Genomic DNA, 17,334 nt, shown 5'->3' with positions numbered 1-17,334 from the left:
CCCATTACTTTAAAGCCATGCCCTCTTGTATTGACCATTGGTGCCCTGGGAAAGAGGCGCTGGCTGTCTACTCTATCTATTCCTCTTAATATTTTGTACACCTCTATCATGTCTCCCCTCATCATCTTTCTCTCCAAAGAGTAAAGCCCTAGCTCCCTTAGTCTCTCCTCTAAACCAGGCAGCATCCTAGTAAATCTCCTCTGCACCCTTTCAAATGCTTCCACATCCTTCCTATAATGAGGTGACCAGAACCGGACACAGTACTCTAAGTGTGGTCTAACCAGAGCTTTATAGAGTTGTATCATTACCTCACGGCTCTTAAACTCAATGCCTCGACTTATGAGAGCTAACACCCCATAAGCTTTCTTAACTACCCTATCCACCTGTGAGGCAACTTTCAGGGATCTGTGGATATGGACCCCCAGATCCCTCTGCTCCTCCACACTACCCAGAATCCTGCCATTAACTCTGTACTCTGCCTTGGAGTTTGTCCTTCCAAAGTGTACCACCTCACACTTCTCCGGATTGAACTCCATCTGCCACTTCTCAGCCCAGCTCTGCATCCTATCAATGCCCCTCTGCAATGCTACACTATCCACAACACCAACCTTTGCGTTGTCTGCAAACTTGCCAAGCCATCCTTCTACCCCCTCATCCAAGTCAATAATAAAAATCACAAAAAGTAGAGGTCCCAGAACTGATCCTTGTGGGACACCAGTCGTCACAGCCCTCCAATCTGAATGCACTCCCTCCACTACAACCCTCTGCTTTCTACAGGCAAGCCAATTCAGAATCCACATGGCCAAGTAAGACCTCTCAGCCACCATGGTACTGCAGTCAGGAAGGACAACGCGGTCAGTCACCAGTTGTGGGCATAGAGGTGGGGACTACACTGGGGAAGGGTGGTTTAGTCAGTCACCAGACGTTGTGCCTCATTGCAGTTTCAGGGTGGTTGGGAGTGTGCATGGAGTTTGTCTCATAGCACGAAAAGGCGGTGGGTGGGTGGAATGGCAAACCAGAAAATGCTGGGGTCACTCAGCAGGTCAGGCAGCATCCACGGAGAGAGAAACAGTTAATGTTTGACGTCAATGACCCTCTATCCGGAATAGAATAATGAGAAAATAAATGTGTTTTAAGTTGCGGTGTGGTGGGGGGGGGGGGGGGAGAGAACAAACAGAACGTTTGAGATGGGATGGAGATAATAGAAATATCCGGTTACATTAATGTAATCAGTCAAATCCTAAGTAAAGATATTTAGTCACAGAACAAGGAAGTCTGTGTTTCTTATTTTACATTTACCGCAAACCCACTGTACAGCCGGCCCAATTGTAAGAGTATGAAGGTCCCAGTCTTACAAAGTAGGGGAAGGGGAGTTCCTTCATCTGCAAAGTGATGAAGCAGGTTCATCCCGACACTGGCATCTCCTCCAAGGCCACGAGCATCATGAATTCCCTTGTGAATGATATCATGGATGAGGCTTCCCACTTGGCCCATTACAACAACTGGGAGACCGTGAGCTCCTGAGGAATCCAGGCCACTGCGCCTGGGGAGCTGGCCAAGCATGCCGTGTCGGAAGGAACGAAGGTGGTGACCAAGTACACCAGCTCCAAGTAAAGCTCCACAACGTACTGAGAAACCATACACTGTTTCACACTGTGACAAACCATCCACAGGCAGTGTAATGCCTTGGGCCAAGTACAGCAGAAGATGGCCCTGAATTATCAAACTCCAATTCCTTCTTTGGTTCCAATTAACCAACAAACAGGAGACAAACCCTGGGTGTCTGACAGGTCTCTCATCGAGTCTCAGTTTCCAGTTGTTTAATTCACTCCACTTTTAATGAAAAGAGAAAATGACTGTGGGAATCTAAATAATAACAGTGGATCAGCAAGACATGTGGGCAATGGGCACTGTTGACGGAGGATTGCAGGGTGACCTTGCTCCCAGCCAGACACAGTGAAGGAACTGACCTGTAATTATGGTCACTGCAAGCACCGAGCCGACCATTCAGAATTAAAACCATCAATAGATCCTGGTTCGAAACCATTAGTCGCAACAAGCCACTAGATGTTGGTGCAGTGACACTCCCTGCAGTCACATGGTGGAAATTATTCACAATGGGAATCAATGGATCATCTGAAGCAAAGCAAGCCAATGCCCTGAGCTTAAGTGCCTGGTGTTGAGCCATAATGTAAGACAACCTGCCATTTGCATTCTATTTGCTGATGTCCAGGATTACTACACGTCACACGTCAGAGTGTAATTATACACATAGAAGCAGGCCCTTCACCACAACGAGCCCATGCTAACTATCATTCGCCCATTTGTACTAAACCTGCACTGAACCTACTTTATTTTACCCACATCCCCATCAACACTGCCCAAATTCTACCATTCACCTACACACCAGGGGCCACTTACAGCAGCCAGTTAACCTAACAACCCGCATGCCCACGGGACATGGAAGGAGACCAGGGCACCTGGAGGAAACTCGCGCGGCTGCAGTGAGAACATGCGAACTCCACACTGACAGCATCCGAGATCAGGATCGTGAACCCAGGATGCCGGCGCCGTGAGGCAGCAGCTCAACGAGCTGCACCACTTCAGAGGTTACGCCCATGCTTGGGTGTCCCTGGAGAGGGAGCACGTGGTGTCCACTGAGACGGTTGGGCGCTGCAGAGGATGGAGTGCATCCTGGACAAGGAATATCGTGTGTTAATTAAAGAACTAGCAGCCAGCATAAGCAAAGACCCCACCTACCTGGGTCATTCTCTCTTCTCTCCCCTTCCATCAGGTAGAAGATACAGGAGCCTGAGGGCACATACCACCAGGCTTGGACAGCTTCTACCCCACTATGATAAGACTATTGAATGGTTCCCTTATACAATGAGATGGACTCTGACCTCACGCTCTACCTTGTTGTGACCTCGCACCTTATTGCACTGCACTTTCTCTGTAGCTGTGACACTTTACTCTGTACTGTTATTGTTTTTACCTGTACTACATCAAGGCATTCTGTACTAACTCAATGTAACTGCACTGTGTAATGAGTTGACCTGTACGATCGGTATGCAAGACAAGTTTTTCTCTGTACCTCAAGTGACAATAATAAACCAATACCAATAAATACCTCCCCTTTTCGTAAAGGAAATTGTCCCTTTGTCTATTTTGACAAAATGCATTTTGGGAAGGGTGACCAATTGGAATCATTAACCCACACAGCACAATATTAGAGAGTGGTGTCGGCAAGGCCGGCAGATTCAGGGGCACATTCTTCCACATGTATTTTGTTCCGACATCTGCGCACGAGCTGAACATTCGCTGCAAAGGTGCGAGGCGACAAACGCTGGTCAATCAGGGTGCACTGCAGAGCTGACGCCAACCAGACTCCCTACGGTTTCCAGATGCCCTCTTCCAACCTCCCATCTTCTCCATCTAAACATGGAACGTCTACTGTGGAGCCAGCACTTGGTGCCATTCCAAGTCAACTTCACGTAGATGCAGCAGGCGTTCAACAATGGCCACGCTGCGCATCCTCTTTAGGGAGTGCAAGCCAACTGTAACTGGAGCTGGAGAAACAAAGGACTGCAGCTGCTGGAATCTAGATGAAAAACACGATGATGCTGGAGGAACTCAGCAGGCCAGGCAGCATCCGTGGAGAAAAGCAGATGGTCAACGTTTTGGGTCAGGACGAAGAAGGGTCCTGACCTGAAACGTTGACCACCTGATTTTCTCCACGGATGCTGCCTGGTCTGCCAAGTTCCTCCAGCATCATGTTTTTCATCTGTAACTGAAGCTGTCTTTCAATACTGACCATCCACTAACATAGAATGGTTCACACCGGTTGTTTGCAATTCAACAATTCGACCAGCAGCAGTTTGTCCTCTTGTATAATTTGGTAACAGATTAACAATTTTTTGCATTCGTTAATCTCTCAGATCACTTTATCAACAACTTATCCCCAGGGCACTCCTGGCCTCACCCTATCTGACGTTCCCTTTCTCCCATCCATCCCTCATCCACTCCCCTGACAACTTAAAACTAACTCACTTCGTCTTTCAAGAGTCTTCAGCCTGAAACGTTAAATCTGTTTCATTCCCCACCGATGCTGCCTGACCTGCTGAGTGTTTTCAGCATTTTGTGTTTTTATAACACAAACCACCTCACCAGGGTTTCCGAGAACATGGCTGATAAAGAATTAGAATCTGCACTGTTTCCAAGTGTCAATTCCAGACAGGCAGTGACAAGACACCACACCCGGAGCTACACAAATGCAGCAGCACTGCCCTCATAACCAGGATTAATGACAATGTCCTGGTCGTATCCCAGAGAACCGACCTTTTTTAAATCCACTCACTTCCCACAATTTAAAGGTGTTGCCATGGGAATCCATACCAAGCCTGATTCTGTTTGACTCCTATTTGGGATATGTGCAATATTCTTAGCTCCAGTCCCATTCAGCAACCCTCACTCACCACCCCCTAGTACACTGGTGATTGTATTGGTCCCAATTCCTAGACCTAAACGTATTATCGTCTTTGCTGCCAACTTCTACTTGCCCTCTCCTTCATGTGGCCCTTCAAGGCCCCCCTCCCTTCTGAACTGAACCCTTTGTATTTCAGGGGGTAGGTTTGTGCTCAGTATCTATTACTGGTGCTGCGGCACCTTGACTACATCTTCTCTCACCCCACTTCCTGCAAGGACTCCATTCCATTCCCCCAGTTTCTCAGCTGTTCGGACCATGCCACCTACCACAGCTGTGCACCCAACATGTCTTCCTTTATCCTCAACTGTGGATTTCCTTCCACTGTAAACGGCAGGCCCCTCAAAGAAACCCGTTGCATTTCCCACCCTTTTCTCAGTCCTCCTCCTTCCAGCACTCCAAAGGAACCACACTTTCTACTTCAATCAGTTGGGTTTCCTCATCATCTTCAATCATCCTCATTGACCCTTGCCACTTCAAACCCAGGAACTAGAACCCTCCTTTCCAACCCCTTCCTTCCAATCACCCAAGCCTTCAGTTCTCTTCCTCTGTAAAACTGTAGTTTATACATACTATATTCAATGCAGTAGTGTTTGCTGCTCATGGTACAACCTGCTCTGTACTGGGGAGACCAAACTCAATGGAGGCGTTTCACCTAAAATAAGTTTGCATTACTCCAAACTTCTGGTCACCTGACATTTTAATTCTCCATTCCACTTACATTTTGATCCTTCTTCATGGCCATTTGTTTAAGCGCCAGAAACAACATTTCTTTCAGGTGGGCAGTTTCTAGCCTTCTGGACTCAATACCGAGTTAAAACATTACAGACTGCGATTCCCATTTACACCTCATCTCTTTTGTTATTTAATCTCAACCTGCTCACCTCTGCCCTCCGCTCACTCCTTGCCTACACTGCACCCCCCCCCCCCCCACAGCCTTTCTACTTTATTCCCTTCCTCTCTATTTTTCCTGCCTCTATGGTTGCTCCGCCTTTAACTTTTTCCAGTTCTGATGAAAGGTCCTCAAATCTAAAACATCGCTTCTTCCTCTGAAGCAGCTGCCCGACCTGCTGAGTATTTCCATTATGTTCAGCATCTATGATTAGGCTAAATCATGAACAAAATTCTTAAAGACTTAACAAAGAGTAGACAAGGATAATGTAATAGATGCCATGTATTTGGATTTTAAGCTGGAGAAAGTAGAAAGCAGAAAGCAGTGTCCACCAGGATCGATGCCAGGGCCTCCAAGTTATAACCAGCATTAATGATTTGGACTTGTAGACAATAAGTCAATACGATTGCCCAGTGGTACCAGACTAGGAGGGGGTTGAAAACCGGTGGTGGCATTGCAACAATACACACGGTGGCATGCGAGAATTTGCAGATTTTGCAAAGCAACTCAAACATAAAGCAACCAAGAAGTTACGGACTTGGGAGAAAGAATCACTTCAACCTTAGAAAGGAAATTGGAAAATGTGGAAGAGCAAAGGAACCAGAGGGCACAGGAGAACAAAAGCATGGGCACACACACACTCACTCTCTCTCGGCTGGAAGGCAGTGCCCAAAAGCAACTCAAGGTTAACAAGGCACTAGGTATGACAACCTTTTCACCTTTGGAACTCCTTTTGATTAGGTTTGAGTTGGAGTGCATCGAAAGTTTTCTCTTTCATAGACTGTTTAAAAATTCCCAACTCATTTTATTTTTCTGGCTACTGTTTGTGTTTTATTCCTGCCCAGTTGAAGGATGCAGAGATTTGGGATCAGAGTGCTTTTGGGCTGAAGTGTCTTTGATTCAGGCATCAGCATCAGGGAGATGTGAATTACATTCTGATCAATGGGACGGAGATCTCTTATCTTTGCCCACCAGAGTGAACCAAATACCCAGGCCCTGTGAGAAAGATTCTGCATTATCAATGGTCAAGGCGTGCTCAAGCGAGGCCAAAAGGAGGAGGGCTGCTGAGGGCAATGAGACAGTCACATCATCACACCTTGTGAGATCTGAGGGACACAGTGCACTCCTGAGACACAGCATGCTGTAGACTTTGCATCTGGTACAGAGTCCCTGATACTGACCCCAGGTCAAAATCATTCAAAGTCAAAAGCAATCCGATCCCAAACCATTACATCTTCAACTCGGGCAAGCACAAAACACAAACAGCATTTGGAAAAATAAAGCAAGTTGGGAATTTTTTTTAAACAGTCTATAACTGTCTCTCTTTCAATATAAGAGAGAGCTTTCAAGGCACTCCAACTCAAACCCAATTGAAAGGACTGACACAATGCCCTAACTATCCAGTCCTTGAACCATTGAAAGTGCAGCAGTAAAGACACCAGGAAAAGAACATGCATTGAAACAGCTGCCAAAACAACCAAATGTCCAAGTGCCAAATGGCAAGGGAATTCACAGTAGGGTCCAAAGAAAATAACTGCAGAAAAGTTCAGCAACAAATAAAAACAAAGAAAACTTCCAGTTTAAAAACAATCCAGTTAAAAGCAATCTCGCATATGTCAGACGCATTGCTCAAAGTCTAAACTTAATGATTTTTGAGAGTACGATGACAAATCTAACAACTTTTCAGTTGACCAACAGAAATGATTAACAATGAAGGTCCTATTTACTTCACGTCTTCCTTACAATCGGTAGTACTGCCCGCTGGTTCCCCTTTGAATCACGCACCATTTCAACTTATGGAGAGACGTACAGTGGCGTTTGGCTCTGAGAGTCTGCTACCTTATCCCCTCTCCAGCTCCCTCAATTCCCTTAATATTCAGAAATCCATCACCCTCTGTTTTGAATGAACTCACGGCTGCACAACCTTGCGAAATAGAGAATTCCTAAGATCCTCCACCCTCATGAGCAGAAATTTCTCCTCATCTCAGTCCTAAAAGGCTTAGCCCTGACACCTCTGCAGGTGGTTCCTTTAAGATAACATAATAAATTGCCCAATCTCAGGTGGAAGATTAAGATCATGTGGCACTAATTTGTTGTGGTGACTAGTTATCTCTCAATCAACATCATTAAAACTAATTATCTAGTCACTGTCAGGTCAGCGTTTGTGGCAGCTTGCTGTGTACGACTTGCCTGCTGGTTTTCCCCATTGCACTTCAGTTGGACTGTAGCACTTCTACAGATGTACTGTTGAAAGTACCCTGACTGGTTGCATCATGGTCTGGTACAGCAATTTGAAAACGCAGGAACGCAAGAAGCTGCAGAGAGTAGTGGACACAGCCCAATATCATGGGCACATCCCTCCCCACTGTCGGTAGAATCTACAGGAGGCACTGCCTCAAGAAGACAACATCTATCGTCAAAGATCCCCACCATCCGGGCCATGCCATCTTCTCGCAGCTACCACCAGGCAGGAGATACAGACATCCGAAGTCCCACACCACCAGGTTCAAGAACAGCTCGTTCCCTTCAACCATTCAGTTCTTGAACCAACCGGCACAACCCTAATCTTGTGCATATGACAATAAATTCAACTTTGACTTTGGATTCAATTGATTGCAAAGTGCTTCACAAGTATTCCACACTTGCCTGGATGACTTCAAATCTTACACACAAGAAGTTCACTGCACTCAGGCTGAGGCAGCTCATTTGATTGATAACTCACCCATCACCTCCTGGTTTATTTCTTCCATCATCATAGAAACTCACCTGAGCTTCTTTGATAGATCCACCACCTCTGCCACCTACAAGGACAAGGGCAGCAAGTGTGTGGAAACACCAGCACCTACAGGTTCCCTACCATCCGAAAACTCGGAAATACAATCACTATTCCATCATTGTCGCGGTTTATTATCCTATAACTCCCTACCCAATAATTTTGTGGAAGAAGTCTCATCACATGCGCCACAGCAGTTCAAGACCATTGATCACCACCTTAAGAGCAAATACTGGTGGCAATAAATTTCAGCCTTGCACATCTTATGAGTAAAAAGAATTTGCATAACTTTCAGCAAAAGGCCGATGGTCCACGTCAGTAGTTATGTTCCAGATGAGCCTCAGCACACTTTGTTTCATCTCACCTTTTGAATATAACCTGAAGTGTAGGCACAGGTAGAGAACAAAGCCTGCAGCTAATTAAGTGCCCAGTGCACTCCCACACCCAGCACAATGGGACAACTGAGACATGCATTGAGTGAAGCTATAAATACTGTTAGCAAAATGCAGAGTGCAACTCCCCACCCACGACACAGCAACATTAACAGTTTGTAGCCTACGAATTTTTCAAAACCTCAAAGCCTACATGGTTGCAACGAGGATTAAGGGTGATAACTCAGTCCATCCAGTAATTTTTGCCTTTGAGTGACAGCGTTGCAGAACAAAAGTTCATTTGCTTTATTGTCCTACCACACTGGGTTGGCCAAGTGTGGGTTACAAGCAGGATCTTGCCAATTGCACTCTGATTTGCTACCACACATGGATCTGAAGCTCCCCAACATCAAGGACACCCATCACAATACAGGCTTCTCGAACCAACCTGCACAATCCCGATCACTACCTCAGTATAGCAACACTCTGTCCACTTTGATCACCTTGCACTGCAATGGACTTTTTTTTTTGTTCTAATTGTATTCTTTCTTGTAAAAATTGTGTTTTATTTATGTTTTTTTTCCTTATGAATGCTGCTTATCTGATGCTGCTGCAAGCAAATTTTTCCTTGCACCTCTGCACACATGGACGTGCAGATGACAATAAACTTGACTTTCAACTTGAGGAAAATAAAGTGTTTTCTTACAGGGAATTTGGATTTCATAAAAAAAATACCAAAAGCAAAGTTACAAAAGGATTACAGTATGCTCTCTGCAAGAGTGAAGCAGTTAGTTCCCCTTGACTGCCCTGACCCAAGCACTTATCCAGTTCCCTTTCGAATGCCATGATTAAATCTGCCTTCAGCACCAGTATATACAAGATCCTAGGCTGAGAAAACATTGTTCTTCATGTAGTGGCTGAAGGGAATGCTTTCTGCCACTGAACAAAGTAGCTTGGAAGGTTCCGCCTGCCTTTGAGAACACGGTCAGCCACCTCACTACGGATTCACTGTATTGTCAATTCTAATTGGTAGCTACGTCATTGATGTTAGTCAAGCCAGCGTTCAGTTGACTTTGCATTTGTTGCCCAGGAACCAAGTTCTGCACCATTTTTCAGTATCACTCATGCAAATCGTGCAGCCACTTAGAACAGTACAGCACAGTACAGGCCCTTTGGCTCTCAATGTTGTGCTGACATTTTATGTGACAGTAGGCCTGGTAAATTGGGTTATTATTGTCATACGTACCAAGGTATTGTGAAAAACTTTGTTTTGCATGCCATTCATATTGATCACTTCATTACAACATTGCATTGAGGCAGTACAATAGCAGAAAGCAGCATGAATTGTTACGGTTACAGAGAAAGTGCAGTGCAGGCAAACGATAAGGTGCAAGGCCACAACGAGGTAGATTGTGAGGTCAAGAGTCCATCTTATCATACTAGGGGACCGTTCAATAGTCTTATAACAGCAGGATAACTCTCTCTCCTTCAACTGTACAAACCACACAGTGAAATAACAACTCATTTCCTCCAATCACTTCCTCCCTCCCACAGAGGCTGAACTAATTCCATGGACATAAGCAGTTATTCACCATAGCAAAAACAGGAAATGCTGGAGAAATTCTCCGCAAGTCAGCTAGTACCTGTGGAAAGTTGTCATTCATCATAATGCTTGTTATGAACAATGAGGTGTGCTTCAGGATAAAGGCAACACTTGAAATCAAATCATTTTCAGCAACCCATTTCCAACCATTACTTTTCTATCTTATTTCCACTAACTTTGGGCACACCTCCCTGGTGAGTTTGTGTAATGTGATTGGATGCAATCAACTCCCTTTAGCTTCCTTCTGTTTCCAATTACATCTGGATCAGTTGAAGAAATGGTTAGTGGGTAGTTGAATTTCAGAAGGGTTGTGCGAAGGTGTCAAAGAATCCTACTGCGTCACCGGTGATGTCAGAATCATGCACAAAGCAACCAGCTAAACTCTTGCCAGTGGCAATTGAAACAAATACCCCAAACCCGTGAAAGAAACACAATCCACGATCAAACAGACCAGCCAGCTATGCAGGCTGTGGAACGGCTGAATATAATTACTTTTATTTCCATTAACTCTGAACAAACTATTCTGTCATCACTACCATGTAACATTGAATTAACTTCCAAAGCTAACTGTGCCTTGCTTATGCAGAGAGCTCTGTACTTCGAGGGTATGAACAGCACACGTCGTTGAGTATGACAATGCAAAGGAACATGGCAATTCCAATTTAGAGTTATATAGCACAGAAAGACCCTTCGGCCCATCATGTCTATGCCACCCATTGTACCTATCTACACTCATCCCCTTTACCCACATTAGATCAGTAAACTTGTATGCCTTGGCAATTCAAGTATTTGTCTAGATGCTTCTTAACTGTCATGAGAACATCTACCTCTGCCACCTCTTCAGGCAGGGTCCAACACCTTGTGGGTGAAAAGATGGCACTAAACCTCCTGCCTCTCACCTTAAACCTATGCCCTCTAGTCTTAAACATCCCCACCATGGGAAAAAAGATTACCATCTATCCCATCCATGCTCCCCATAATTTTATATACATCCATCAGGTCATGCCTTTGCCTCTTCTGCTCAAAGAGCAAACAAGCCCATCCAACCACCAATGTAATGATCCACGCCAGCAAACAACTTAGTGAACCTCCTCCGCACCCTCTTCAGCTCCTGCTTGCAAATTCTGATCAATTTTATTCAAATTCTGATCAGATTTTACAAGAGATAAGATATTTCTTTATTAGTCACATGTACATCGAAACACACAGTGAAATACATCTTTTGCATAGAGTGTTCTGGAGGCAGCCCGCAAGTGTCGCCACGCTTCTGGTGCCAACATAGCACGCCCACAACTTCCCAACCCGTATGTCTTGGGAATGTGGGAGGAAACCCACGCAGACACGGGGAGAATGTACAAACTCCTTACAGACAGTGGCGGGAATTGAACCCGGGTTGCTGGCACTGTAATAGCGTCACGCTAACCTCTACACTACCTAGATCAGGTAGCAATGAGGGGAGCTTCATTACACCCACAGGAGGTAGTCTAATTAGTGGTTCCTGACCCCCACTGCAAGCATGCGGAAGGGGTAGAGGGAAGTTTGATCAATCCTGGTACCACTACTGCCATGGATCGTTCAATCCAGCCAGACACTCTGCTAGACTCTCTGCAAGTATTTCTGGAACTGTACCACAGCTAAATCCAATGGCCTCAGGAGTAGAGGGATGAAGATCAGTGACAGTAATATTCACAGGGTATACAGGGCACTCAGAAAGGCAGCAACTTGCATTGGAGAGTTCAACATGACAATAAAACAGGATGGTAGCTCTCTGGTGGTTTCTGATAATTCCATGCAAACTATCGGACTTAAGCTGTAGGTGAAGAGCTTGGGAAGCAGTGAAGAAATGACTCAAGCCGGTAACAACCAAGATCACGACACTATGAACTAAACCACAGAATCGCCAGTTTTTGGTACCATGTGGTGGTGTGATGGGGGGGACGGGATGACCCAGGGCCCTGAAACACAGGTTAGCTAACCTTCCTCCACCTGTGGAGGGCATCAGTAAACTCAGGTGTCAGAGTCACTTGCGAACATGCTCACACCAGCACCGGGTGACCACCTGAGACTCTAAGGGTTGTTGCTCTCTGCAAATACAGAGTGCGGATCGGGGTTGGAACAGGAGTCACATTCAGCACGTAGACAAGATTATGCAGAACTGTTTCCATCAACAGTAAAGACCATCAGATTCAAAGCTCCAAGACATGCAGAAGAAAATAAGCCCACCCAAATTATTTCCTTCTGTCTGCCTTCAGCTGTGACTTAGTCGGTTGCACTTACACCCAAGTCAATAGATTGTGTTCTCATGCCACTCCAGAGAAAATATCTTGCACTACAAAGGGACTCTGCTGGTGGTGTGTCTTTTGAATGAGACACTAAACTGAGGCTACTGGTTGTAAAGTGTCCAACTCTCACTGCCGCCTAACCACAGTCTCATGGCTAGCAAGAGACTGCACACACCGTCAGCTGCTGGTTCCCCTCCCACAGCATTCTTTCTACTGTGGTCTCACCAACCATGCAGACCAGCTGAGGAACTTATAACACAGACTGAATTCCTACATTATTCAACAGTAAATTTCAATTTTATTAAAAATAGCTGATGACCAAATTGGTTCACCCAACTTCCTAAAACAGCCTGCACTACCTCTGTGCCCTGTCACTCACTCACCAAGCTTCCTCCAGTTCCATTGCTGATACCAATGGTCCACCCTCAAGGCAGGGAGGGGGGGGTTCAGGGATCAGCCACACTCTGCCCAATTCATTCCACCTCAACACCCATTCCCCTTCAGCCTCCTGCTTGGAATAGCAAGGAATAGGGGGCTGACAGTCAGGTTGCTTTGGAACGTTAGAACAGTACAGCACAGGCAGAGGTCCTTCAGCCCACCACGTCTGAACCGACCAAGATGCCAAACTAAACTAATCCCATCTGCCTGCATGTGGTCTCTACCCCTCCATTCCTTGCCTGTCTAAATGCATTCTAAATGTTGCTATTGTATCTGCTTCTACCACTTCCCCTGGCAGTATGTTCCAGGTACTTAAAAAAAAACACTCGTCTTGTAAATCTCATTTAAACTTTCCCCCTCTCAACTTAAACCCACGCTCTCTAGATTTGAAACCAGAGGGCATAGGTTTAAGTTGAAAGGGGGGGGGGGGGGGGGGGGGGAAGACTATCTACCCCTCTCAATATCTCACAGCAGGACGCTCCTAAGGTGACAACCTCCTGCCAAATCCCTTCTAATACAAAGCATTCCACGTCATACAGAGATCAGTGTGTAGTGGACAGCACATAGCATTCCATGTTGTACAGAGATCAGCAGACAGCCTAAATGAATAAAAAGTTACATTCATGCTTGTCTTGCATACCGTTCGCAATGAATTGACCTGTACGATCGGTATGCAAGACAAGTTTTTCCACTGTAGCTCAGTGCAAGTGACAATAATAAACCAATACCAACACCAGTGTTTACCACCTTTGGGCAGCACAGTGATGCAGCAAGTAGAGCTGCTGCCTCACTGCTCTAGTGACCCAGGTTCAATCCTAACCTGTGTGGAGTTTGCACGTTCTCCCTGTGACCGCATGCGTTCACTCCCACATTCCAAAACTGTGCAGGTCGGTAGATTAATTGGACAGTGTAAACTGCCCCTAGTGTGTAGGTGAGGGGTAGAATTTTTTGGGGGGGGGGGGGGGAGTTGATGGGAATGTGGGGAGAATAAGATGTGTATGGTGGGATTACTGCAAACAAAAGATGGATACTTGAGGGTCACATGGACTTGGAGAGCCAGAGCCTGTTCCCGTGCTGTATCTATCTATGACTGTTCTTAATACTGTTTCACCTTAGGATAATGGGACACAGGCAGGCTGGTGAAAGGGGAAGACACCTTGCATTTAAAGCAGAACTGTGAAACAATACATTTTGTAAGAAAAAACAAGGATCAGCAAAACGAAAGAAATGGTCCCATTTTATGAGTGCTTACAGGAAGAGAGACACCCAGGATTGCACACACACAAAAATCTTTTTAAGACTGCAAGACAAATTGAAGAGACCAAAAGAAAAGCACACAATATCTGTGAACAGAACACTAATGTAAAGAAGTTAAAACTAAACCTTCATTGATCACAAATTGGGCCTCAGCTGGATTACTCTGTCCAATTCTGAGCACACTTTGGTTACCGAGAACCCAAGAATGCAGACGATATGACTAACAGGTGACCGAGTTTGCAGAAATACACAGGAAAGTAACTCGAATGGTGGCATGAAAAGGAGGTTTCAAAGGTGTCGTGAAAGACAAGAGCCAGCATCATGACTCATACACAGAGACTCAACAGAGGTGATCAAGCACCAAGATTGTCACTGCAGCAGGTGGCAAGAAATCACTTCCAGCAGGAGGAAGATGGGCAAAACAAGAGCCCAGATTTAAGGATCTCAGAGGAGGCAAAAAAATCTACACAGAATTGTGAAGATTTGTAATGTGCTTCCTGAAAGAACAGTGGTAAATAGCTTCAGTAACTTGGATATAAATTTGAAACGGAAATACTTCTAATGTTACGGGGGAAAGAACTGAGGGGTGGAATGAATTGGAAAGCCACAAGCAAGATGGGCCAAACAGCCTCCTTCACTGCTGCATCACTGTGAGAATTACTCAGCAGTAATCACAAATATCCTTTCTAGGTTGCAAGATCCCTTGAACTGCACTTTTATTAAGGTGCAAGGTGGTAAAACTACTCCACTCATGAAACAGTCTGTTTGTGTTGCTGAGGGCAGGATTTTTCTCATACCCAGCTGAAGTCGAAAAGAATGGCTCATTTTCACCGAAGCAAACGACCAGTGTCGCTATATTGAAGGAAATTGACTTGCATTGATATAGCACCTTGCGTGACATTCGGTGCTCCCAAAGCACCTCACAGAAAATTAAGTATTTTTTATAAACTGGGTCATGTTGTAAATGCAGCATGATTCTAAAACACCAGATAATCCGTTGGTTATCAGGGACAACCCTGTAATAAGAAGAAACTTTCCTGCCCTTCCCCGACACCTGCTTAAACGTTTGATGCGAACCTCAGAATCAGACTGATTACAACTGACAAATGTGGCAATGACGAATTGCGTTTCTGCGGTGTTAATAACGAAACAACAAACGTTGAACAAAACCGGTGGCAGAGACACTAGTCAGCAGCAAACAGACTCCAGTGTCACAGAGGAACTCCCATAGAGTGACTTGGAAGTTTGATTAAACTTAATAAGTTATTGAATAGAAACAAGTATGTTTCATCTCCAGAAAGACTGAAATGGATCTACAGCCTTGGGGCAAATGTTTTGTAATAATTTCTAAAATGATCACTAATTAATAACTTTTCACCCTTCAAACACTAATGTTAAGCCCCTAATATCAAACTCCTGTTAGAGTCTACTTATCGCAATGCTTTTATTTTGGGGGGGAGGGGGAAGGTGTGTGTGCACTGCCCGTCCTGGTTGAAACTCACACCTGGCGTTTAATACGGAAGTGTGTTGTCCCACAGTCCAATACCAGTGACCGCTTAGCAGCACCTCCTCTTCCAAGTAGGAAAACAATGCCACAGGTCCTTCGTGTGAACTGTTTGGGATCTCACCGACAACAACAGTGCAGTGGTGCTGTCTCTGTCTCTCTCACACCGGCTCCGGTGGAAGCCCGGGCTGAACGGCAACACTGGAAACACATTCACACTTCCCTCCCCAGAAATACAAAAGCGACATACAAACAGGAAGGAGGCCAAGCTGCACACACAGAGACCTGTCACCTTCCACCAAACCGCAGCAGCTCCTTCCCACACAGACAGCGCTGTATTTCCGGGGTCCACGCATACCACTCTTAACCTGGGGGACTGTTTCCCTCCCTCTGCTCGTTCTCACCCGCACTCCCCGTGGTCCTAGCACACAGGGAGCTCCGGTCTGGGGTCAAACCCCCTGGCTGAAACGCTAGAGAAAGTTTAAAGCGCCCGTTGCAAAGGGGGAACTCCCCGTCCTCGCTTACCTTCCCTCGCTTTTAGCAGCACCGTGTTGGCTACGATGTTCTCCAACTCCATGGAGGTGGGAGCGAAGCGGCGGCTTCCGCTCGGGTCACGGACTTGCGGGGGAGGAGGTGGGGGGGGGCGTGGGGTGTTGCTGGTGGTGAGGGGTGGGGTATCTGAAACCCGTGCCCGAATGCACCCCCGGGTTTCTAGGAGGAGCGGGCTGACTGTGGAGGCAGACGCAGCCTCGTCTCTCGCTGGCTGCCCAGAGCTCCGGGGATTCCCCTCTCCGGATACAATGTATCCGCCGCTGACAGCGCCGCGTTCCAATTGGAATCCCCCCCTTCAGCTCTCGATACACCGCGTTCCAAAGGCGCCAGCGCGCTCCACAGCGGAGGCGGAGCAGCGCCCGCCGGGGGCGGGGCCACCAGCCCATGGCGGGGCGTGGTCTCGTTTTACGTCAATCCGTGCGTCATTCACCCCCCCCCTCCCCGCACCGCCCGCTGCCAGTGCAGCTGGGGCCGCTCGCACAGGCCGCTGGGAGCTGTAGTCCCTCCTTGCTCTGGAATGCGGGGCCTGAAAGACTCAAAGTCAAGTTTATTGTCATCTGCACAAGTATATGTGCGCATAGGTGCAATGAAAAACTTCCTCGAAGCAGCATCACAGGCACGTAGCATCATGTAAGGAGCATTCACAAGAAAAGCATAAATTAAACACAAAAAAAAACACAGAACAAAGAAAAACAAAGTCTATTGTAGTGCAAAGTGGTCATAGTGTTGCTCTACTGAGGGAGTGATTAGGGTTGTGCAGGTTGGTTCAAGAACCGAATGGTTGAAGGGAAGTTGCTGTTCCCAAACCTGGTGGTGTGAGACTTCGGGCTTCTGTACCTCCTGCCCGATGGTAGCTGTGAGAAGATGGAATAAAGTCATAGAGCAATACAGCACGGATACAGGGCCTTTGGTCCAATGAGTCCATGCCAACCACAGTGCCCACCCAGTGAGTCCCAATTTCCTGAATTTGGCCCATATCCCTCTAGACTCCACTCCTGCATATATCTGTCCAAGTACTTCTTAAATGACACCATTGTACCTAATACAGATATTGTTTTGACAGGAAATTATTTGGTTGAAAAAGGATGTAGAATCCAAGGTACAAGACGAAAGTAGCCACCAACTCCGTTCTTCTCCATGGCAACTGTCAGAGTCTGCAGACAGTGTCATAGCATGGTC

At 46.2% G+C, this 17,334-nt stretch overlaps 1 protein-coding gene across 1 annotated transcript in view; it reads right to left on the bottom strand.

Annotated features, from left to right (window-relative positions):
• LOC127584200 (G protein-coupled receptor kinase 5-like) overlaps positions 1–16,519 on the bottom strand; it is a 165,262-nt gene extending 148,743 nt beyond the window's left edge. Inside the window, exon 1 of the mRNA XM_052040798.1 lies at positions 16,129–16,519. Coding sequence (XP_051896758.1) covers positions 16,129–16,180 — 52 coding nt within the window. The 5' untranslated portion in view covers positions 16,181–16,519. The remainder of the gene's footprint in view (positions 1–16,128) is intronic.
• Between the last annotated feature and the right edge of the window lie 815 nt (positions 16,520–17,334).

This window comes from Pristis pectinata, chromosome 29, assembly GCF_009764475.1.
Source record: "Pristis pectinata isolate sPriPec2 chromosome 29, sPriPec2.1.pri, whole genome shotgun sequence".
Taxonomy (NCBI): Eukaryota; Metazoa; Chordata; class Chondrichthyes; order Rhinopristiformes; family Pristidae; genus Pristis; species Pristis pectinata.
This window is presented reverse-complemented; position numbering and strand designations above follow the sequence as displayed.